Here is a 25778-nt window from a genome sequence, read left to right on the forward strand (position 1 = left end):
GCAAAAAAAAGGGTAAATGGATTGTCTTAAGGTCTAAGACGGAAATCTGCACCAAATCTGCAATGCTTCAGCTTGCATTTTAGTATCTGTATAGCAGAGCTGTTCAACTAAACTGAACTTACATACCCATAGGGCTCTATGATCGTCAAAGTTCAATTCTGCTTAACTGCAGGGGTACAGGCAGCCATAATGCAGTCTTTAACATTTAAGGGGTTTTGTCATTGAAAACAAAAAAAAAATTCTATACTCACCTATTCCTCCCCAGGCAGACTCCTTACCGCATCTTCTCCTCACTGATCTTCTCCAGTCCTGGTCACATCCCCACAATCTCTTCTCCCTGTTATAAAGCCTGCATTCCTTGCATTCTTCTTCTGGCAGGTTAGTGAAGGTCATGTCCCTGTGACATAGCGTTTACTGGCTAGGAAGGAATGTTGATCTATTGCAGACAGAGTGGGCATGCGCAGTCTCTGCAATAGCTCGGCACTCCCTGCTAGGCTGTGACCTAGTGACGTAGCGTACATTGCTGGGTGGGAAGGAGACTGCCTGTAAATGTACGCTATGTCACAGGAAGCAGAAGAATCAGCCAGCTGGAGGTGAGGTGACCTGGGGGGACTGCAGGAGACCGGAGAAGACCGGCAGGGAGAAGATGAGGTAAATAGACTGACAGTGGAGGAATAGGTGAGTATAGATTTTTTTTTAGTGACAGAACCCCTTTAAGCAAATAAAGATTCTCCATTCACCTTACAGAGGCCAAAAAGTGACATTTGGGTCTTTGCAGAGTGATATGTGTCAGAAAGCATCTTTCCTACTGTACAGGAAAGCACAGAAGACTACACTTTACCATACAGAGGGTAACCACAAAAAAAGCACACAATATGGTATAATTTTTTTTTTACAATTGGAATCAATGACAATTACAATACTGTACAGTGGCATACATTAAATCTTCCATTGAAGGTATATATCAGGAAATCTTCCCATCATAAACCTCTGCAAAAGACTCAAACGCACTCTGTATAGGTCCTAATCAAAGCAAAAGTCCTCACAACTGAATAGTTGTTTTAATAATATCATAGATTGTCTGCTAAGTGAGATACCTGTAAGATCTCTTTGGGTTCTGTGGGAAAATATATCACTGTACATATCTTCCATAAATTGTGGGATAGTCCGAGTGAAGAATGATAAATCCATGTTGTTACGCAAGAACTCCTCTGCCTTACGCAGCAAATTTAGCAGGATCTGGAGGTAGGAGCGGAGCTCTGCAATAATTCCAAATAATAATTACAGTTAACATTCATGTGATACAAGCCAATTGCCCAATATTAGACACAAAGCCTACACGCTTATGCACTTCTACCATTTCTCAGATACTAACTCACTCAATGATTGGTTTTATTTCAGCCCAGGGAAACTGTCAGCTCTAACAGCTGTACTAAGTAGGAACTCAGCCCTTTTTATACGGTCATGAAATTAATATTTATAGCCTATATTAGCACAATATTTTTAGTTGGTGTCTTGTAACCGGGCTATCTTAAATTATTCATAATGGCTGCTATTCTCACGCACGGTAACTCTGCTGACTACAGGATCTTACACTCATATATTACAGGTGTAAAAGTTCTAGAAAGTAACAATTAACCTCAAGGAATAATATAGGCCAAACACATCAGAATTAATACAGCATGTGTATCCCATAGGACTCGGTGCAAAAGCAAGCATTGCAGAAAACATTTGACTATATATATGACCTGCTAGCTAGGGCTTGCCACAGGACTCTAGATTTCTGTGGAAAAATGAATATATTTTCCCATAGTTTCCTTTTAGCTTTACTTCTGGGTTTTGTACAAGATGCTTTTTTTTTCTTTGCAAGCTACAGTTGCCCCATAGTGCTCTTAAAATTAAAGCCCCCATACACTTAAAAACCCAACACACATTAGTGCTTAATCATCCTAACCCTCCGAAAACAGTGGGACCGGATGACTCTCTAATGTGTATGGGGGCTGCTCTACTCTTACCTGACAGATGATGTAGGTGGAAAGAAGGATCAGATTCATGTGTATAGGGGGCCGGGGGAAACAGCTGTTGGCTGAACTATCGTTCAGCCAATGGTTGTAGAGGCTGTATGGGCACAATTTCCTTTAATGAAACAGTGTTGTATATATTTATGTTATTGTGACAATGTACACCTGATTGTGTAATGAACAACTACATATGAAGGTTTCTGATTCTGAACAATTACAATTTTTTTGGAGAAACTGAAATTTGGGAAATTTCTGTCATTTGAGGCAATATCTGAAATTATGAGGGTAAGCATTTATCAAGCAAGGTGCAATTTCTAAGATTTACCCCAACCTGGTAAATGCTATAATTATCTTTACAAACCATAGTGTCTATAAGTAAATGACAAATATGCAGTTGTTAAATGCAAAATACTCTTAATGTAACACATACATTGCCCTGCATAAGAAATTCTCAAATGCTACGCTTTATGACCATGGAAACACAGATTACTGTCAAAAACACAATCTATGTATTACAGAAGATTGACAGCAGCAAAAGACCACATGGTCCATCTAGTCTGCCCTTTCGACATATTATTTCCTTTTTATCTCTCTAGTAGGATGTATCTATGCCTATTCCAGTCATGCTTGAATTCATTTATTGTTGATCTTGACCAACTACATCTGCCAAGCATTTACTGCTCTTTCAGTAAAATATTTTCTGACATTGCTTCCGATCTTCTCCAACTAATCTCGGATTGCGCCTCCTTGTTGTAGTGTTTAGTTTCTTATTAAAACACTCCTCTGTTGAACGCTTTTTATACTAAACCATGGGCGTAACTATAGTGGATGCAGTGGATGCGGTTGCACCCGGGCCCATAAGGCCTCTCTTTTCCATATAGGAAGCCTAGTAGTATGTATAAAGCATTATAGTTGGGGGGCTCTGTTACAGATTTTGCATTGGGGCCCCGGATTTTCAAGTTACGCCTCTGTACTGAACCTTTAGCATATTTAAAGATTTTGATCATGTTTCCCCTTTCCCTTCTTTCCTCCAGGCTACACAAATTAAGCTCTTTAATAAGTCTATGCTGATACAGTGACTTGCAAAAGTATTTACCTGTTTGGTGTTTTTCCCTTTTTTTTCTTTACTTGGAATTAAGATGGATTAAAGATTACATTTTATATAATAGATCTGACAAATTAGTCCACATTTTTACAGTAAACCACTAAGAAAGCAAAGTTAAGCCCAAGGAGCTCTCCTAACAGGTCAGAGAGAAAGTTGTGGATCAGGGTTGGGTTATAAAAAAATATCACAAACTTTGAACATTCCGTGGAACACCACTGAATCCATTCAAGCGAAATGGAAAGAATACAGCACAACTACAAACCTCACAAGAGAAGGCTGTCCACCAAAACTCACAGACCGGGCATGGAGAGCATTCATCAGAGAGTCAACAAAGGCAGCAATGATATTTCTAAAGGAGCTCCAAAGAGCCACAGTGGAAATGGAAGTATCTGGCCATAGGATCCCTATACTCCACAGAGTGGGGCTTTATGGAAGAGTGGCTAGAGAAAAAGCCCTAGCTTAAAAAACGTAAGAAAACTCTCCAAAGACATGAAAGAAGAATTTCACTTCTCCAGAGGATCTAGCTCCAGTACACCCATGCATTACACTGATAGCCCATAGATTTCGATAAGAACTGTGCACTTTCTGTCAAATTTCCCCACAGATCTTTCTAACAAAGAGGAATTGTTTAAAGCTGTCGATCTCTTTATTAATAACTGGATACCCCAAGTAACTTTTTGATATGAAACTTTTCAAAAGTTTTTTAAATAAAAAATCTTCATTGATCTTTGTACTGATGAATTGTTAGAAATCATTTACTGCAAAGGACTTTTAATTAGCATGAAATGACTGTGAACGGCTTAATATAAGATGATTCAATGTAATTTACATAATCACTCACCGCATCTTCTCTGTTTCTGCCTGCACTTCTCCTCTGCTAAACGTGTACAGGCCCCGGGGCTGAGGGGAGTTGGACAGGACTGTTTGTAGAAGGAACACAGGGGGTTGATTTCTGATTTTGGGTTATTTTGCTGAGTATCTGTCATTGCTCCCAGCTCAAAGCATGAAGGCTCTCGACTTGGAGTGGATTCTGTGAAAGAAAAACTATTTCTTACTGATGGGATTCAAGATAAACTGATGGCATATGTATTGTAGGGGTTTAACTTGACAAACATATATTTTTATCTTGTTCTATGTCAAAGTTGCACAGACAAAACCAAAGTGTCTAGATATGTATAGTACAGAATGCAAAATGACTAATAAATGATAATTTACAAAGTAGAGAAATTGTAGATTGGCGGCATAAATATTTTATGGCACCATTTGTCGATATCTTTATGTAGATGTAAGAAACTTAATTATCTGCAAACTGGTAATCCTCTGCAAGTTGTGACTTCTGCTCCTCTAGCCATAAACAATAACTCCAGTTGAGTAGAATACCTGCCCATGTTTGTGCTGTGACCTTCTCTCTGGCCAAACAAAATCTGAGTCATCTTTATTACAGCGTAACTATTGTTATAATAAGGTCCAGGTTTAGGAGATAGCAAACTTAGCAATTGCTTAGGGACCTCAACTCCTATTGGGGCCTCCAGGAAAATAACAACAAGCAAAAAAGAATATTTCTCTCCACCGTCACTTCCAGTAGCCAAGCATATTATTAACTTACGGTAGTCCGGCAGAGAAGTGTCCTCTTGCTGAGACTCCAAACTATCATTTGTAATTTGTAGGGCAGTATGGCAGTGAGTCTTCAAATTCCCCGTAGCTGCACCATGGGGAAAATGAGGCACTATATAGTGCCAACTCATATCAATAGGATGTCTGTATAAAACAGAACAGGACAAGCGCTGCAGAGTGCTGGACAGCTGGAACTGCTCTACAGTGTGGCCTATAGAGGAGGATTCGGAGCAGAGGACGCCTTGTATTAACTCATAATAGGGTGTATGAAAATGGGTTTTCATAGACAACCCATTTAGTGTTTAGCCCAGTCCTGAGACAACAGTACCATCTCAACCACCATGTTGGAGACCCTGTCATTATCAGTTGCTGTTGGTGATAGATGTGGTCAAGTTATTCTTCATTACATAGCAGTCATTGAAATAAATAGACAGTCAGTGTAATGCACTGTCATTGTCTGGTGCTCCAGGGGAAGAGATAGTATTTTTCTGCCTGAAGGTCCTTTCACACAGGGCCATGCAACACAATACAGCAAACTGTTGGTACCACAGGACTGAAGATGCAGGAAATGCATTGCGTCCAAAAAATGCATGAATGAGAAAAAGCCACAACCATGTCGCAGCTAAATCTCGCGTTTTCTCGCCAATTCACACAGCCAGTTGCAACATATAGATGCCACAGCCCCGAATTCCTTCGGCCAGCATAAATGCCCAGCATGGCTTCTATTGACATGGTTTACCAGTGCTAGCCGCTGCTAAACTCCCTGCCCGTCCCTTTGCCGGCAGCTCCCATATAAACCCATGGGAGCCGCCAGCTGATTGCAGCCGAAAGATAGGGCAAAACCTTGGCTGGCGTATTCGTTCGCAATGTCCTATTATCGCAGCTGCGATGTTTTGACACGGTTAAAAAACGGCCTTCTGAATGAATGCATTGGAATCCACTGCTTCAGACGGTGGTGGTTTTCGGTTGGCGTTTTATCATGGCAAAATAGTTGTGATAAAACACTCATGTGAAAAAGGCCTAAGGGTGCGTTCACACGAACGTATATCAGCTCGGTTTTCACGCCGAGCCGATATACGTTGTCCTCATGTGCAGGGGGGGAGGCTGGAAGAGCCCAGGAGCAGAAACTCAGCTCCCGCCCCCTCTCTGCCTCCTCTCCACCCCTCTGCACTATTTGCAATGGGGAGAGGCGGAACGGGGCTAATTCCCGGAACTTAGCCCCGCCCCCGTTCCACCTCCTCTCATTGCAAATAGTGCAGAGGGGCGGAGAGGAGGCAGAGAGGGGGCGGGAGCTCAGTTCCTGCTCCTGGGCTCTTCCAGCCTCCCCCCCCTGCACATGAGGACAACGTATATCGGCTCGGCGTGAAAAACGAGCCGATATACGTTCGTGTGAATGCACCCTAAAGGTGTGCACCACTAGGAATAAGATCAGGAAACTGAAATGGGGAAACATGGAAACATTTGCCACCATATCCAGTAATGATTACCTTGTTGCAGTACGGAGAAAAAAAAAGAAAAACTAAGTCATCCCTTTTATAACATGTGATCAATTTGTTAATTAGCTAAATGTACTGTAATCTTTAGTACATATCCAACATGGCAGAAGAAAATACTTGCCAGATTGTCTGTTAGCACAAAGGTAAAAAAAAAATTGTAAATGATGTGCTAAAACTCCTCATACATGGGGCTAGTGGACTGTTACATAATATTCCTATGAATATTTACTAAACTTGAAACAAGGACATGCACCATTTATTTTGGATTTAATAAATGACGCCCTCTGTGCTTATTGTGCATATTGGACTTGAAACTGCTTTTTTTATTACTTTATTCGTTGTCATATCTCCAAATTGGCTATTGTCTCATAGTGTTACGTGTGCTGCTGGGATCTGTAGTTCTAGGCTTCCTAGCAGCACAGCTACAGGTGGTTGAGGGTTAATTGAGCTGGCTGGGTGTGGTACTTCCTGCTAGCCAATCTCCTGAGTCTGTGCTCACATATAAACCCAGCTCCTGGTCAGTCTGTGTCTAGTGTTAAGGGTAAGCAGTCATGAATCCTTGTCTGTTGCAAGCTTGCTGTGTGATCTGTGTCTTGCTGGTTCATGTCGGTTTGTATGTTTAAATTCTGTCAGTTTTGTGTTAGCTTGCTGTGTGACCTGCTATCTGTGTCCTGTCGCAGCGTGCTGTGTGAACTATGTCCGGTTCTGCTGGACTCCTGGTTAGTGTAGGGACTAGCAGTATAACCAGGAGCCGTGAAGTGGCCTGCTAGCTTCCATGTCTTGTACAAAATGTCAACTAATACCTGGTATTTATATTCAGCTTCATCTGCTATTAGCGGTTGTATTTTGGCTGCTGTATGCTGTGTATTCTGGCTCTGCATGTCCTGTTGTTCAGTCCCTGTCATGTGGCATGTGAATGTGTCCTGTTCTGGTGCGTGGCTCCTAGGATCAGCTAGGGCCCATATCCGAAGACCGCTGGGCTGCCCTTATTGGGGCAATGTCCCTGCTCAGGTAGGGGCACTGCCATCCCCCTTGTAGCACAGGGTCAGTTTGCCAGATACCCGTGTGCGTACCCAGTCCTTCTGGTCACGATCGTGTGGGCCCCATGCTTACTTTGCCCACGCGATCGTAACAATAGTCTTTAGTCTGAGGAGGTTCTTAATCCCAGCATTCCCAATCATTTAGATTTCTGCAATTACAGAATATTTTTGTAGTTTTGTGCTAGAACCAAGTAGTACTAAACTGTTTATATGCATGCCATGCAATTATTATAATATGCCAGAAGTGAAAAGATTGTGAATTGAGGAACAAATTTACCAATCTTACTAGTTTTCAATACTCAAAAAGTGGAAGTGTACGCAGCTATGTGCAAGACAGTACAAGCTGCATTTTTACTGTTGGGCTTTACAGGTCATTATCATTTGGAAACATAGCATTCCTTGCTAGTCATGATCACTTAATAATTGAAATACATTGAAATAGCCTTACTATTCATCTGGTTTCTGATCCAATCAATGAAGGCTGTTACTCTGGTGTAAACCCCAGGCTTTCCTCTCTCTCCACAGCCATCGCCCCATGAAGTAATGCCATATATTACATACTGCTTGGAGAAAGGATCTTGGCAGGTTAAAGGTCCTCCAGAGTCTCCCTGTGATTGCAGAAAGATAGTGGGACACATTTACCATTCTCTTCATATATTGCATTGTATTCCATTCTACTGTGCATTTTTATAGCACTTTTATATATTATGCACACTAAGAATTTATATATTTTCCCTGTTCCTTTCATGTTTCTGGAGAAGAAGTTACCTGGCAAGAGTCTATGCCTCCAGTCAGATAGCCGGCACAGAACATGGTGTTGGTCAACATATCTTTCCCCAAGGTGCTCCGGCATGATTCTTGACCCAAAACTGGCACACGAGCTTCCATTATAACGTCTGATGGAGGGCCATCTGTTTTCAGAACATTACAGGAGAAAAGTGCAGTAAATTTGCGTGTCTTATGCAATATAATAGGAACGTACATTTCTGAGGAAGAAAGCTGTTTTTATCATATAGACTAACTAGATGAATGCCAAGAGCAGCACTAGGGGGCAGTACAGAAATGGAAGTGTAGAAATTGTTTCCTTTTTTAATACAGTGTAACAGTTTGGCACTTGGCTCTATTTACTACTTAAATAAAGGCCCATTTAGATATAACAATTTTCGCTCAAAAATCGCTCGAAGCCATCTTTTGAGCGATAATCGTTGTGTCTAACTGCACTGGCATCATGCAGTTTTGGTTAAGCCTTTGCTGATCGCTGATCTTTTAGCATGCTGAAAGATCAGCGATCAGTTACCAGGAATTCATAGCAGGATACAGCTAATACTATTGTTTCAGCTGTATCCCACTCCCTGATGACAGGCAGGGTATGAAGAACAGAGTGGTCCAGCTGTGTTCTTCATCCTCCGCTCCGAGCGCTCAGCTGTATAACAGTTGGGTCCTCTGAGCAAAGAACAGCTAGATGCAGAAAACAAGCGGGGTCACCCCGCTTGTCTTCTGCATCCCCCACTTGGAGCGCTCGGCTGTATAAAAGCCGGGCGCTCAGAGCGGGGAACAGCTGGAAGCAGAATACAAGCGGCCCCGCTCGGAGCGCAACGTTTGAGCAATCACCTTGCCCTGTAAGCACACAGCGATTATTGCTCAAAAATCACTCAAAAGATTTTTTGAGCAATAATCGTTGTGTCTAAACCAGGCTTAAGGTTTTTCCACACCTGCGCCTGGGGTTCCGCTTTTCTGCTCCGTTCGGGAAGCAGGAAAGGGTAAGCCCTATGGTCGAATAGCTCCATCTCAAGACAGAACTGAACAGCACTGAACATACCCCATTGATTATAATAGAGTCAGTACACTTTCTCCCACTCAGCTGCCCGGCTTTCAGGGTATTTTTTACAGAATCTGCAACGGAACCTCCAGACAGGGGTTCCAATGCACATGTGAAAGCCCCCCTACTTGTTTTAGTACAGTATATTACTAATGAGAAATACTTTACACTTGTTTAGAGTGCCGTTGGACTGTTTGGCCATTTGGGCTAAGGGCAAATTGTCATAATTGTTTTTGGGTATTGTGAAACTAAATTTTGGTAAAAGATAAGGTATTCTAGGATATATCCATGAGGTTCTGATGAGCTTGTTTCACTAAACCTACTGCTATGATTCATTTCAAAACAATATTTACTGTCAACTTGTTGTGTCTGCCTCCCTGTCCTCTGTGGTATCCTAATACTTGCCAAGAATAACCCACAGCCACTATAGGTTATCAGAGAGCACACAGACGGGTGTCTGTGTGCTGCATTATGCAAGTTGTGCCTAGTCTCAGGTGCAAATAGTACAATATCTGAATATGGCCTAAGCTTGAGGTTGCACAGACTTTTTGTGATGTAACAACTGCAATATCAACAGCTTTAACAGCAGTGTTCAGCAAAGTTGCGCAAGACTTGCTTGCAACATTGTAGCCCTGCTGGTACCCTGCCGGTGTCCTATGTGTGCTTCGAGCTCCGCTGTCATACTTCCCCCGGCGACCTTCTCCCCCCCCCCCCCTCCACTGCATTCCCTCGCAGTAAATATCCCCGCTTGGCAACCCCTGAAGGCGGCACCGCTATGGCCTCCTAGCTCCACTCTCATACTCCCCCCCGGCCACCTTCTCCCCTGCCGGTGTCGGTGCTCCCCGAACGGCAACCACTCAAGCCAGCACTGCTTTGGCCTCCTTGTTCCGCTCTCATACATCCACCGGTGACCTTCTCCCCTGCTGGCGTCGGCTGTGTCAGACTCACAGCACTGGAGTCGGGAAGGAGACAAGGGACAGCGGTGGAGGGGTGAGTGACACTGGAGCCAGGAAGGAGACAAGGGACAGTGGCGGAGAAGTGAGTGACACTAGGCAGGAGGGGAGATAATGGGCACCGATTCTCCAGCCCACCCAATCAAATTATGGGCGTTGGTTGTGGGCATGCAGCTTGTCTCCACCCATTCTCCTGGTGGAGACAAGATACAAGATTAACTTCTACGTCATAGATACACATGAAAAGATCACATTAGTAAAGCACGTGATCTTGGACCACCACTGATTTCAAAAAGATCACTAGATGTCATCTATAAAATAAGATTGATGGAGGATATATTTGTAGACTAACCTTCATAAAGAGAGCCCCAGCCAGCAATATAACAGTTTGTTCCAAGAGCGGGGTCCGCAGGTTCTGTGGGGAGACACACTGGAATTGCTCTTGGAGATGTTACTACTGTGCTTGTTAGTTCCACCAGTGCAAGGTCATTATTAAATGTTTTCTGATTAAACTATGGGAGACATATAAGTAATCAGAATTATTGATTATTGACTATTTAAAACAGTTCAGTTTGCTGGCTGCATCAGAACATTATTACAGTGTGCAACCGGTTAGCAGGATTATATCCAGTGATACCCAGAGGACGCTTGATGGGAGCATCTTGTACTCTTCGCAGCCATTTACGTAATGGCTGGGATCTTGGTAGCTATGGGTAGGTGGGTATTATTGTATCTTGTCACCACCAGGAAGTAACGGTGGAGACAAGAGTGACAGGCCGGTGATGCCCCCTGTACCTGATTAGCTGCAGAGCTGGCTGTCGTGCAGGTCCTGGCAGGGCAGTAAGGTTCTCCCACAGCAGCAACAGCGGGAGCGCTGGCGGTGACAGGACATGCAGAGGATCCAGAAGCAGCGGCAAGGGAGGACAGCGGCAAGCCTGGGAGCGGTGGCAGCACAACATCCAGAGGCAGCGGCAACACTCAGAGTGCTGCCGGTGGCACAAGATCCAGAGGATGCACAGCCTGCAGTGGCAGAGGAGGACAGCGGCAAGCCTGTGAGTGGTGGGGGCGGCACCGCCAGCAGCAGCGGCAGAAGAGGCACAGCCATCTCTAAGCCCAAGTGCAGCGGCAAGGCTCGGAGCGGCTGCGGCGCCGGCAGGAGACACACTAGCATCGGCGCAAGAACACCCGGAGCAGTGAGGGAGCGGAGGCATTGCCTCAGTACAGGGGGATTGCTGCAGCGCTGAGGTGCCGGCTACTGGTTGCCCAGGGAAGATGCAAGGGGGATGGCTGCATCGGTGAAACTCCTTGCTGCAGCGTCTGTATAGATTGTTGCCTGGGCTGCATGGTTAGGGTGAGTGTTCAGGTTAGGCTTAGATTTACTGGTAAACAGCATTTTTGTTACAAAGAATGTAAATGGTGTTCTTAGCTAAGTCATGGGTGCTGAATTCGAAAATGAAATCAGTTTTTGCCTATCTGGCTCAGTTCTCTTGTGACACACTACCCTTTTTATAGAAATCCTTGAAAACGTTGCATTTTGGTATTCTGCTGTGGCTTTATTTAATTCAGCAGTTGTAATTGTTGAAAAAGAATTACAAATATACTAGGAATTACAATACGAAACCCTTAGTTTAGAAAAGCACCACCAGGAAATAAGGGAGGTTTGGCAACATTGCCCATGAGTCATGCTCTGTACAAACATGTTCTGTTGCATCGGTTGCCACCTGTATCTCAGCATTGAGAGTTCAGTCAACAAATGCTGTTGGAAGTGACTTGTAGTTCTACGTTTGTGAAGGTTTGTGTTTTGGGTCAATTCAGAAGAAATGCCTCGTACCTGTGCAAATATCCCAAATTCTTTTTGCTATATATGTGGAGAGTTTACTCTGAAATCGCTAAAACAAAAACTTAGTCCTCTTGAAAAAAGTGCTACGAACTATATTTCGGGTGTAAGGTCGGTGAACAGGACCGCACATGGGCTCCCCTCATTTGCTGCTTGATATGTGTTACACTCCTGAAAGGCTGGTTAAAAGGAACACGTCACATGCCCTTTGCTGTTCCCATGATTTGGAGGAAAGCAAATGTTGCTATTTCTTTGATTCCTGCTTTGATATGTTTCTTCACTTCTCTTTAGTTTTATGTTGCTTATATCTTTGATTTCATTGTGAACTGACAGTTTTTTTGGAACTCTTGTAGCAGAAGCGTGTTGTTTTGCCAGATACATATAATAGCTACATACGCCGACGCAAGCATGTACAAAAACCATTATCACATGAAAACTGAGGCTGATAGAGACATTCTGAAATGAGATCTGGATTTAGGAAAGAATTATCTTCAAGAAACAATGTGTTTTCTTCTTGTAACAGAAAAATAGTTTTTTTTGTAGACCAGTGATTAACTCTAAATGCTTACATGTTACCCCTGTAACATAGAAGTATTTACAGCAAATAATGTAAGCCGAACACAAACATGAACCCCCAACCCTAACCGTGCAGCCCAGGCAACAATCTATACAGACGGTGCTGCTAGGACCTTACAGAAGTCAGCCTATTGGGAGCTAGGGGTGTGACAGGGGCGTTCCTCAATGGAAGCCCTGTCAAAACCCTAACTTCCGGTGGTGACAAGATACAATAATACCAGGTAGGTGTAGGTACCAGTTATGAACAGACTCAATAAATTTCTGACAGTTTCCTGGTCAAGAATGTGGCTTATGTTGTTCCAAAGCTCAACACATGTGACAAGGTTTGATTTACAAAATGTACTTAGTACATGAACATCCGATTTGTCAAATTAAGTTCAATTTTTATTGAATAGCAAAAATGGCATTATGGTTGTCATGTTTTAGCTGGTAAATTTAGAAAAGTAATGATGAACTTAATTTTTTCCATTTTTAAGTGTTGCCTTGCTACCAAGTCAATTGTATATAAAAATCAAGAAACGTAAAGAATCATTGGCCAAGCATGTGCATGTGACATCAAGATTCTGGGTAACATGCTCTAAATAAAAATTGGTATAATGCTAAACATTTCCCTTTTATCACAAATCTTTGTCATTTGCCATGCGGTTTCAATACCTTGGGATGAGTTATAATCCTATTCACTTGATAGACTTTTCTTCCATCTTCCTCTTTGTTCAGGTTATACTGCCCAATGACAACCGTCCAATGCAGCTCATTAATATTTCTATCAAAAAAGACATATGGAGTAATCTGAATACAAGGGAGCAAAGGATATTTTTGACCCATTACACACACATATGGCTCTTCTATAAGTTCATGAGTTGGCCAGATAAGTCTCACTATATCTCACTACAATGCCATTGTATACACATAAGTATGTAAACAAATTCAGGTAAGCATTCAGCATATGGGCTCGTCCACATGAGCATATTTGCGTAGCGTAGAATAATACGTAGTGATTACAACCCATTGATTACAATGAGTTTGGTCACATGTGCATATTTTCTCATGCAATGTTCGGTCATGTGAAAAAAATGCAGTATGTCCTATTTTGATGCATGCTACACACTGCAATAGGCCATTGAAGATAACAGGCTAGCGCAAATACGCAGGAAACCTTCAATGCGCCTTTTTGCATAATTTTTTACACATGCAAATAAGCAGTGTACGTACATGCACTAAGCCTGCAGGAATAGACAAAATATGCAGGCAATTGCGATATTCAGGGGTTGACATAAGCATAAGCATATTCATGCTCGCAAGTGGGGGATTTGATTGCACTCTGAATGGAGCCAGATCACATCCTCTGGCAAGTGGATCCACACTCCTTACTCAACTTTGCCCCGCTGCCAGCCCTGTTCTCATTGGCGCGGGAGACACCTGCACCATGTTTGAACAGGTGGGGCAGTCTAATGAGTATGCCAGCCTAATAAGTTACTGGTGTTGGTAATTGAAAGCACAAAATTATGCAGTTACGAGCACGATTTTGTACCCACGGGTACACACCACCATAGACTCCTATTGAGCCTCAGGTGCGCAAATGTGCACAGAAATAGAGTATGTCGTGTATTTTTGCTGGCAGCGACCAATGTGAGTGCACCGATTGAAACCTATGGGTTTTATTGGTTGTACTTCCTGTGGTCGATTTTCTGCATGCACATCCACGCGAAAAATTGCCTGTGTGAAGGAACCCTCAGGGCTCCTTCACACTGGTGAAAACATTGGGCGATTTTCTTGAGTTGCGAGAGGGGGTGAAAACGCATGATTATGAAACCAATGAATTTCAATGGTTTCATTCTCATTTGTGATGTTTTCACACCTGCAATGCTACGTGAAAAAAAAATTGTAGCATCTCCTTTTTTTTTTGCGATATCGCCCATTATTTGCAATGGGGCTCACGGCAGTAGCGCCGGCCCCATTGAAAACAATGGGAGAAGATCGCAATCCCCTGCTGCAGCTGTCACAACTGCAGTAGGGGTTTCCTTCATCAAGGGATTTCATCTTGCTTTCAATGGGGCTAGTGGCAGCAGCGCTGGCCCCACTTAAAGCAATGACAGAACATTGCGATCCTAGGGGGATTCCTTCATCCCCGCAGGAGTCCCCTCATCACTGAAAACTGTGACAGCACAGTCACAGTGTTCAGTGATGAGGGGACTCCCCACGGGGATGAAGGAATCCCCTGCCACTGCTGTCACAGCAGAGACAGGAGATTGAGATGTTCTCCCATTGCTTTCAATGGGGCCAGCTCTGCTGCCGCTCCATTGAAAGCAATGTGATGAAGGGATTCCCCACAGGGATTGCAGGCTGTTTTCACATGAAAACTCTTCGCATCCAGGGGCTCCACATGCATTGCGAGAGCGATATCGGGCCGTGAATCATGGCCCGATATCTCTCTCACCAGTGTGCAGGGAGCCCTTAGTCACAAAAATATGCAGCGTATTTACGACTGAAACCCACATATGCCTGTGTGATTGAAGCCTAAGGAAAAGATTATGAGGTGATTACAGTACAATACATTACACACACAAACTACACAAACATTGTGCAATAATATAATCCAAACACTGACATTTTACAAGCTCAAGAAATGCAATTGGTGAAAATTTAAAGGGGGATTTGTATCATACCCATTGAAGCAATGTGCAGCTGTTAGAATCCACACACCTCCCAGCAGGACTCCTCCACACATAAGCTCTCCATTAAGTCGAATATTAACCAGCCATGGCCAAGACCCAGGTGAAGTAATGCTTCCTCCAATTATGCGACCTTTGGGTATAGTATTGTTAATGGTAGAGGATATGGCTTGTCCACAGGTCACTGATCAAGGAAAAACAACAGTTGTACCTATTTATTAATTAGGTGTTCTGTATACAAGCAAACCTGAACTATCGTGCTAGAAATGTTGGGGTAGTTGCTTCTTTCTGAGAACAATCAATGCAGCAATCTGTCACAATTCTCCCACTGTTACACATTTAGCGGCTTCACATTTACTATAGAGCGCAATATACTATACAATGTAAAAACATGTAATAAAGTGCTTTTATATTTACTTAGGCTACATGCACACTTGAGTATTTTAGTTAGTATTTTAATCAGTATTTTTAAAGCTTACCTACTTTTTCAGACAACTTTTCAAAAAAAAAAACCTGCCATGTGTGTATACATAAGGAGCAGTGCTAATAATGGACAATATATGAATTATATATGGCATTTATCATTAGTGTTGAGCAATTACTGAAATAATCAGGTTGGGAGTAACAGACCCGATTTAAGAAACAATTGTGAATTGGGAGTCCTGATTCTGACATCTATTAAAATCAAGAGGAGTAAAAATTGGGTTCTGTAATTTGGCCTCCAAATTGACTTTTGAACAATGGTGGAGGTCAGGTGCGTAACTAAAGGCTCAGGGGCCCTGATGCAAAACGTGAGCTGGGGCCCCCCCTCTATCTGTTTCTGTACCCATACCCATACCTAAATCATGCTGCACAGAGACATAACTTGAAGCTTCTGGGCCCCAATGCAAAACCTGTAACAGGGCCCCCAACTATATTGCTTTATTCATAGAACTGAGCTACCTATATGGAGAAGAGAGGTCTTATGGGCCCCCTAAGGCACCTGGGCCCTGGTGCAACCGCATCCCCTGCACCCTCTATAGTTACGCTCCTGGTGGAGGTGGTGGTTGTAGTATCCCAGTGGTTAGCACTGCTGCCCTGCAGTGGCAGGGCTCCAGGCTCTAACCCCCATCAAGATTAGATTTAAACCTAGAACACCAGCAATGCAAGGCTACAGCACAAAGCCAACACACCTGTCCTTTCTGCTCAAAGCAGAGAGCCAATATTTTGGTGATTTTTTTGCTAAAACTCAGATCAGAATGATCCAATCCAATTTAGCAATCCAATTTTATCACCTAGCCGATCACAATGAGCAACATTATTTATCAGCATTTTCTCCTCTGCAAGCTTCATCTCTAATTCTCAGTTCTCTGTGAACTAGTGAGAGGAGTCTAAGGCAGACAGCCCATAGGGATGCATTGACACTGCACATGCATCTGACACATCGCCGAAACGTTCGGACGCATACGCCGTGCTGAAGAAAGGAGATCCGGCCGGCGCAGAGGAGATCCGCACAGGAGCCATAATGGTAAGAAAATCTATTTTTCTTCCAATGTCTGGGGGCACGCAGGGATTCCGCTGCAGGATTCAGCAGTGGGTTCCGTGCATGCAAGTGGACTCTGGGCCTTAGCTGTTGTGCTGTGTTCTACACACTGTGCACAGAGAGCAAATTTAGCTCCCTACCTGTCTGTAACACACTCAGAGGAATAACGTCATCATGAAGGACACTAGAAAAGCACTAAGCAGGGAAGATGCAGTTTTATTAGCTGTAACACAGCAAATAGCTCATCATTAGCTGCTGCAGCAGCACATCCTTGTGAGTCTTTACTTCTGTCTCCTTCCTCCTCCCCATCGCCTCTTCTCTCCATAGACTTCTATGTTCAGCATGAGTTATCACCCTCCCCCACAACCAGTTATCCTTTTTGTTATCTCTGTTACTAGAGACAGACCACATGACAACAGCTAGTGAGCGGCAATTTAAAAGGAAGGGAGATCTCTACTGGCCAGCATTTCAGAGTGAATTTTCAGCACATTTTAGGTAAATAAAGCGGTTTGCACATTGTCTATCACATAAGTACATAAGTTGTTTGAAAAGCCAATGACCATTTAAACAAAATCTGAAGTGTAATGCAAAGATTTTGGATTTTACATGTTTTGGATCCACTCCTGGTTTTGGTTTACAAATGCTGATAAAAATACTTTCATTGTGAACATGGCCTTAGGGAGAAAGGGAAATCAAAACTATTTTCCTGGATAGCCAATATCTGTGTTTCACTTGTGCCACTCTACTTTATAGATGTGTCATTGTTTCCATGATTATATCTAGAAACATATAATTTGTTTTTTATTGTTACTTTTCATAATAAACACAATGAAAAGATTTAGGCTGGGTTCACACGGGGCGGATTTGCCGCGGAAATTCCGTCCGGAATTTCGCCGCGGCAAATCCGCCTGCGGGCCGCTAATCCCTTGATCAGCCAGCCATGTAGACGAGATTTCTCAGAAAGTTTTCCACTGAAAGGGGACATATATAGAAAAGCTTTATTCTTCTTCCTGTTGGATCCACTTACTTCGGCTTTGGCTTGAGACACCGAATCAAAAACTAACACAAATACCTATGTGTGAAACTACCCCAGGAAAGGTGTAAAGTAAAACAACCATTTAACCATGAGAGCATTGAAAGTATGATGATCACATAGTCAATGTACTCACCTGCACTTCCCCAATCTGGTGGCATGTTTAGATAATCCATGTCACTTTCTAGTTCTGGAAAGAAAAACAGAAAACAAATAATTGGATAAAAGCGGCATGTAAGCATACATAAACATGTAAACAGAATAGAATGGAATTAAAGTACTAAAGTAATTATAAAGAATCATGCACAGGACCATGAAGTAGGTGTAGCAGGAAGGAGAAGTTTAAGGCTAGATTCACAGGAGCATATTGAGGCCCTTTTACACGCAAAGATAATCTTTAAAGGAATGAAAGATTGAACGATTTAGCGATCTATTTGCATAAAGTGTTAATGGCCATTAACACTTTATCATCTTCATTTGCATGTTAAAGGACCTCCAGGAGTTGTTTGCAGATACAGGCCTGTGTTTAATCACACTCCCAACTGTGCAAACAGCTGCCAGCACATTCCATTGTTCTCCTCCTCACAGCTAGTGTAAACATGCAGTGGGGAGAACATCCTGCAGTCTTTTGAAAGATGAGCAAAAGGAGGCCTGCAGATGGCTGGGTCGGATCCCGCTGCGAGAAGTCTCGCAGTGGGATGCGGACCCGTGCCCCAGCGGCTCACCCACTCCTGGCGTCTTCTGTCTCTGCTATGCGCTGGCTGCCGGCCAGCCAGCGCATGTGCAGAGTGGAGCCGGCCCGTCGCTACTGACATTTCTGTGCGGGCCTCAGTGAGACCCGCACAGAAATGGAACATGCCGCGATTTATTTTCCGCATGCGTTTTCGCACGGACATATCGCGGCCATCTACAAAGGATTGCGTTTTGCAATGCAATCCTATGCATGCGGGCACGGGCGGAAAATCTGCGGGAAATCCCGCTGCAGAATTTCCACCCGTGTGCAGGGGGCCAAATACAATCGAATGGAACATATTTGCTCAGTCTTTCAGCCACTGAACGATGGATTTTAGGTGAACCAAAATCCATCTTTCAAACGAAAAGTGCATGATATGCGCATTTACATGTAATGATTATTGCTTATTTTCGGACGTTTGGACGAATTTTGAGTGGTAATCGTTGCATGTAAAAGGGTCTTTACAGGTGCATTTATGTGCCCATAATATAGACATGTGTCCTGCCCCAACTGTGGGAGTACTGACTTTAACTCAGAACTTCATAGATCCCTATTATGCTCTGAGTTTGGGTGAGCAGGCATGTGGTCAGGCTGGGACACTCATCCATATCACAGGTACATAACTGCACTTGAAATATACTTGTGTGAAACTAGTTTTACGGTTGGTTTCAGATGAGCATATAGAAAAAAGTCTGTAATACGGATCCATATTACGGGCATGTTTCAAAAGACATTACATCCGCATATCATCAATTTTTCATCCATATTTGCCTCCGTATGTACTTTATGTTTTATTCGGAAAATACTGCTCATTATTTGCCCTATAGAAAAGAATACAAATATGGAGGCAAATACGCAAAAGATAGATCATGCTGCGTTTTCGAAAAACGTGTGTAAATACAGCCTTGTGGTTAGCCCCAAGGATTTACATTAGCTCCGTATTACGGTCCCCTCAACATGGACCTAATACAAAGCAAAAATACACTCACCTGAAAGCAGCCTACGGCCTCGGTCAGACGTATAAATAGGCGTGCAAAAAGATTGCCCCTCGCTTGTGGACAAGATGGCGTGAACGGGGGAATTCCAGCTATTTGTAGTAGCCCGTTCCCACGATCGGAGCTGCGTGGTGTGTGGTTTCCAGCTCCCAAAGGAGTCAATGGAAAGCACGCTCCAAAGATAGGATAGGTCTATCTTTTCTCGCACCACGGACCTTAGATACGAGCATTGCAGTCGCATGTCCTATATTTGGTAGGTGCGAGTGGAATATTTTGCACATCTAAAAATCGTTCATGTGAGAGCTTCTGTAGGAAACCATTGGTTCTTTTAGAAGTGCTCTTTTCATGTGCCTATTCATGCGTGGAAAAAACGCTCGTGTGACCGAGGCCTAAAGGTGAATTCCAACATGGCTTAACCCTTTGCAATCCAATTTTGGATTCATGGTTTCCTAGGGGGCTTTTTTTGTCTTCCTGCCATTATACAATGGCGCCATCTGCTGGCTAGAGCCAGTACTGCGGTATGGGATATGCTGGAGAGGCCCCCGACAACAGGGCGGCCAGTAACATATAGTAAGAATACTCTGCCGGATGTCTTCCGACATCAGAGCTGTACAGGCTTCAATCAGAATGTCTTCAGACGTCAGACAGTGGATTGGAAAGGGTTAATTTTACGACACAGGCAATTCTGCTGTGAAATCCACATGTGGGGGAGAAAATCTGCAGAAATTCTATTGGAAATCTGCATTAAAATAGTCATATTAACCCGTAAGCGATGGCCAATATGCCTTTTTACTGACCTGATTAATGGGCCTATAAGCCTGCAAATACATCTTTTCAAGGCGGTGGCTAGGCTGACTACTGACAGCCAGACTTCTGCTTTAACAGCCAGCAAAGGAGAAACCACAGATCCTGGCAGTTTAACCCCTTACATGCCCCAATCAATAGCAGCTTCAGTGTGTAAGCAGATGACAGTGGGAAGGAGCTCCTTCTGTCACCCATTAGCACCTCGCAGTGTGATAGCAAGGTACTAATGGATTCCCATGGAAGCTGGAAGCCTGGCAAAAGCCTCCGTGTCTGACATGTAACTCAGCCTATTAGACCCCGCCTCCGGCAGAGTTTAAAAGGTCACTGTCATAAGCTTAGAATAGTGCACTGCATTACTTATTTAGTGCTTTCTACCAACGATCAAATGCCCCCCTCCCCCCCTTCCTTCCGGGACTAAAAAAATTGTGTTAAAAAAAGTTTAATTTAATGAAAAAAATCCAGGTTTGAAAAAAATACACATTTTCCCTCACAAGCCCCTTTTTAAATGGATAAAATATCACAAAGAATTTTTAAAAAGCAACACATAATAGGTATTAGATCATATGTAATAACTCAGACAATAAAATTATTTTGTTATTTATCGTGCATGTTGAGCGTCGTAAAAATAATTTTTAAAAAATGCCAAAATTGTTATTTTTCTTTTGTTCTCCTCCCAAAAAACACAATAGAAAGCAATCCAAAAGTAACATGTACCTCAAAAAGGTACCAATAAAAACTGTAACCCACAAAAAACAAGCACATAGCTCTGCTGCCGTTCAAATAAAAATGCTTTGCGTCTTAGAATGCTGCGATGCAGATTCAATTGTTCTTCTTTAGAAAAATGTTTTTATTGTGACACAGTAGTAAAAATGAAAACAGTTTTTATTAACTTGGTACCTCAGTAAGGCCTCCTGCAGACGGCCGGGTCGGATCCCGCTGCGAGAATTCTCGCAGTAGGATGCGACCTGTGCCCCTGCAGTGACCACTGCGGCTCACCTCCTCCTGGTGTCTCCTCCGCTCTGCTATGTGCCGGCTGCCGCCCAGCCAGTACATGTACAGAGCAGAGCCGGCGCGTCAGTGGTGACATTTCTGTGCGGGCCTCATAGAAATAGGACATGCCGCGATTTGTTTGCTGCGCGAGTTTTCACGTGGTCAAATTGTGGCTATCTGCATATGATTGCATTATCTAATGCAATCCTATGGCAGCGTGCATGGGCGGAAATTCTGCGGGAAATCCCACCACAGAATTTCCGCTCGTGTGCAGGAGGCCTAATTATGCTGATCCAGATAAGATGTTATTTTTACCAAATGGTGAACGCCATTAAAACAGAACCCAAAAACAATGGCAGAATTTCTAAGGGAGGGATGATTCCATCTCTACCCCCCCAAAATGTAACAAAGGTTATACAACGCATTATATGTACGCCAGAGTGGTGCCATTAAAATATACTCGTCCCAATAAAAACAAGCCCTCATACGGCTATGTCAATGGGTTATGGCTCTTGCAATGTGACGATGAAAATTGCTTAGTTATGAGCCTATTTTTTTGCCTTGAGGACTAAGGGATCACAGTACCTTTGCACAGAGCAACTATCATTCAGGCAGTTGCTCAGAGAAGTCATTGAAGTGTATGAACAACAGTCATTTGCTTGCCTTTACACAGAGCAGAGATTGGCTATTAGTTAATTTGCTGAGACATCGTTCATAGAGAATATCTGCATGCAAATTCGTTCACAACTCATTTAAATACGAATTACTGTGATTTCACACCAGACAACTTTTGATCAACCGGCGACTATTTTTTGGTAAGCTGAAATAAAATACCTAGCGAATTACCCTGCTGGTGGCAATGTCAGGTATTATTTAAATTAGTTCTTTTGGGTGATTATTTGCCTGATAGTCATCCCATGTAAAGGTACCTTTAGTCATTAAGATTTTGTTGTGGGTTTGTCTATGGTGTACAATTAACCTATGTATGAATTCACCCGTATATTTCCCATTCCTCTTGAATTCACTTCTGGCTGTGACTAAAAAAAAACCTGCATGGAATTGGCTGAGCAATGATCCACCAGACTCTAAAATATGGTCAGATAGAGTCTCCCAGAACTCAAGATGGGAATCCTGGAGACATGACAGGTCTTCTGATTTATGGGCCCTTGGTTGGCCTGGTGGTCGACCAACTCTCGCACAGTGAGCATAATTGTACTTTGCTAACTTCTCTTTAACACCCGTTCCATATTATCGCCAACGCCTGCGGTGTTACATTCCTGTTTGTTACTTATCGTTCTTGTTATATACTAGAATCTGCGCACAGTACGCGTTATTGGGCAGACAGATATAGTCGCTAATTTGATTGTACATTGTGCTGCAACTTTTTATTACATATTCTTAAAATAAAGATTTAACCCCATAGTGACCAAGCCTGTTTGCGCCTTAATTAGAGTTGAGCGAACATACTCTGCCGAGCTTGATGCTCGTTCGAGTATTAGTGTACTTGATGGTGCTCGTTACTTAAACGAGCATCACGCCATGTTCAACCCCGCCCCAGTTTTTGGCTCCTCCCTGCTGTGACGTGCCTGTCAATGGCAAATTTTTTGGCTGGCAGGCAGGTAGAGATGAGTGAGCACCCAAATGCTCGAGTCCGCGTTATTCGAGTCGAGCTTTTCATAAAATTTTTTTTTTTTTAGGTTCTAGGTTCGTTTCTTTCTCTCTCTCTCCCCAGACAAAAAATTTGCCAATGACGCGCGCTGCGTCGCGGTGGGGAGTGGCCAAAACAGGCACGTCATAGCCGGGAGGAGCCAAAAACTGGGGCGGGGTCGAACACGGCTTGATACTCGTTCGAGTAATGAGCACCATCGAGTACGCTGATACTCGAACGAGCATTAGCTCGGCAGTGTATGTTCGCTCAACTCTACAGGCAGGCAGGGGGAGAGAGAGAGAGAGAGAGAGAGAGAGAGAGAGAGAGAGAGAGAGAGAAACAAGAACCACGAACCAAGAAAAAAAAAAAAAAAAGCTTGGGACCCGGCGTCCCACATACAAAAATGCTCGAGTCTCCTATTGTAGCCAATGAGGTTCATTACTCGAATTTTACGAAAAGCTCGATTCGAATAACGTGGACCCGAGCATTTGGGTACTCGCTCGTCTCTATCCTTAATGACCAGGCCAGATTTTGGAAATCTGACATGTGTCACTTTAACATGGAATAACTCCGTAAAGGTTTGGCATATCCAAGTGATTCTGACATTGTTTTTTCGCCACATGCTGTATTTCATTTAGGCGGAAGAAATAGACCCATAGAATTTGTGTATATTTATTAAAAGCGCCAAAATTGGGAAAATTTTGAAAAAAATCGTCATTTTTTCACATTTCCAACTGCAATATCCCAAATATATGCAAACATAATATAGAAATTTTTAATAAGATATATATTTCATATGGATATAAGGGACAAGAATTGTTTTGTTATTGACATTTTCTATGGATATGTTACAATATAACTGATGGACATCTATGTTTATACACAATGTCATTCCCTATTCACAAGTCTCTCTGAATACTATGATACTGTAATATATATTCATGTCTACAAAAAACTTTAATAAAAATCCAATGTGGAAAAAAAAAGATATATATTTCCATCTGTTTACTTTATTTTGGGCGCACATTGGAAAAACGTTTGCTTTTTTTTAACCATTTAGGAGGCGTACAAATTTAACATTAATTATTAACATTTTGAGGAACACTTTGTTTTCCTAAACCAAGCCAAGATTGCAAAGGCTCATAGGTGTCAGAATGATAGTTACCCCCACAAATGACCACATTTTCAAAATACTCCTGTGGGGTCAGGAGTATTTTGACCCCACAGTTTCATTCCAGGAATTAATGCAATTTAGACGAGAAAAAATAAAACTTTATATTTTTGCAAATATATAATTTTGAACACAGGATTTTTTTCTATAATGCACATGAAAATGAGGATTTACACCCCAAAATAGATACCCCTGTATGTCTTGTGCTCAGAAATATACCCATAGTGGCCCAAATCTTCTGTCCATAGGCACAACAGGGCCCAAATCGAAAGGAGCAGCCGGTGGCTTTCAGATCAGACATTTTGCTTGAAGATGTTTCAGGCCCCATAGCACACTTGCATAGCCCTTGAGCGGCTGAAACGACAGAGAACCCCCACAAATGACCCCATTTTGGAAACTAGACCCCTTGACGAATTCATCTAGAGGTGGACTGTGTATTTTGACCCCACAGTTGAATGAATCTAAGCAAAGTAGAAGGAAAAAATTACGATTTTTATTTTTTTTAGCAATTATGTCATTTTAAAAATAGTTTTCTTTGTACAGCAGATACGTGAATGAATTTCACCCCAAAATGGATCCCCCCGTTTGTCCTGTGTTCAGAAACATAGCCATTGTCGCCCTAATCTTCTGTCTGGATGCACAACTGGGTCCAAACTGATTGGAGTGTCAAACTTTAACTGTCTTTTAACTTTTACGTGATCGCCATTATCCATGGATAATAGTGATCATGTAACCAAGGAACACTCACCGCGGTCCCCTGTGACATCTCCAAGCTCTCGGCTACCTTTAGTAGCCAGGAGCAAGGAGATTTTAAATCTCCTCTTGCCCTCTCCAGCTTCTGCGCTTGCGTCCGCCATTGTGGCGACCGACACATGCGCCAAAGCTGGGGAAAGGTCCGCGGATAAGGATCCCGTCGGGGACATCGCCAGTTGCCTTGGTTAAGCAATTTCACCTCTCCTCACGGATGGAATTTCGTGACGGGAGGTGAAACTTTAACTTTTTTTAAACTTTTACATGATCGCCGTTATCCATTGGATAACGGCGATCATGTGACTGGGAACTGCGTACCGCAGCCCTCTGTGAAATCTCCAGGCTCTTGGCTACATTAAGTAGCCAGGTGCGAGGAGATTTTAAATTACCCCGGCAATCTGTGGCTTTTGCGCCTGTGTCTGCCATTTTGGCGATGGACACGTGCGCAGAAGCTGTGGTAAAGTCTGCGGATAAATCCGGGGGACTTAGGTACCTAATTTCATCTCACCATACAGATATGATCCATGAGGTGAGATGAAACAAACTTTTTTTAAAAAAAAAACACTTTTTAAAACTTTTACATGATCGCTGTTATCCATTGGATAGCAGCAATCATGTGACCGGGAACCGCATACAGTGGCTCCCGGTGACAGCTCCCTGTTCTTGGCTACTCATACTAGCCGGGAGCAGGGAGTTTTAAAATTTCCCAGGCCTCCCGGCCCTCTGCGCATGTGCATGACGTAATGCTTCTGGTGTGCATGCGCAGATGCCGGGGGCAGGTCCGGGGAGGACTAAGAAAACGCCGGACATCACGGAGGACGCCGGGTGAGTATTCTCAGCTCCCCTTATGGATCCGATCCGTAAGGGGAGCTGAAACTTTATTTCCTTTTTACTGTCCATTGACTTTAAGGCCTCATGTCCACGGGGAAAATCAGGCCCGCTACGGATTCTCCATAGAGAATCCGCAGCGGGTCCCTCCTTGCCCGCGGACATGAGCGC

General features: G+C 43.1%; 1 protein-coding gene across 1 annotated transcript in view; it reads right to left on the reverse strand.

The window, feature by feature from the left end:
• Positions 1-25778, reverse strand: part of PRSS56 (serine protease 56) — a 60525-nt gene that overhangs the window by 14862 nt on the left and 19885 nt on the right. Inside the window, exons 5-12 of the mRNA XM_066606284.1 lie at positions 17825-17878; positions 15128-15317; positions 13116-13224; positions 10401-10560; positions 8045-8187; positions 7725-7884; positions 3968-4156; positions 1098-1259 (exon numbers count right to left, since the gene is read on the reverse strand). Coding sequence (XP_066462381.1) covers positions 1098-1259; positions 3968-4156; positions 7725-7884; positions 8045-8187; positions 10401-10560; positions 13116-13224; positions 15128-15317; positions 17825-17878 — 1167 coding nt within the window. The remainder of the gene's footprint in view (positions 1-1097; positions 1260-3967; positions 4157-7724; positions 7885-8044; positions 8188-10400; positions 10561-13115; positions 13225-15127; positions 15318-17824; positions 17879-25778) is intronic.

This window comes from Eleutherodactylus coqui, chromosome 1 (genome assembly GCF_035609145.1).
Source record: "Eleutherodactylus coqui strain aEleCoq1 chromosome 1, aEleCoq1.hap1, whole genome shotgun sequence".
In the NCBI taxonomy this organism is placed as follows: Eukaryota; Metazoa; Chordata; class Amphibia; order Anura; family Eleutherodactylidae; genus Eleutherodactylus; species Eleutherodactylus coqui.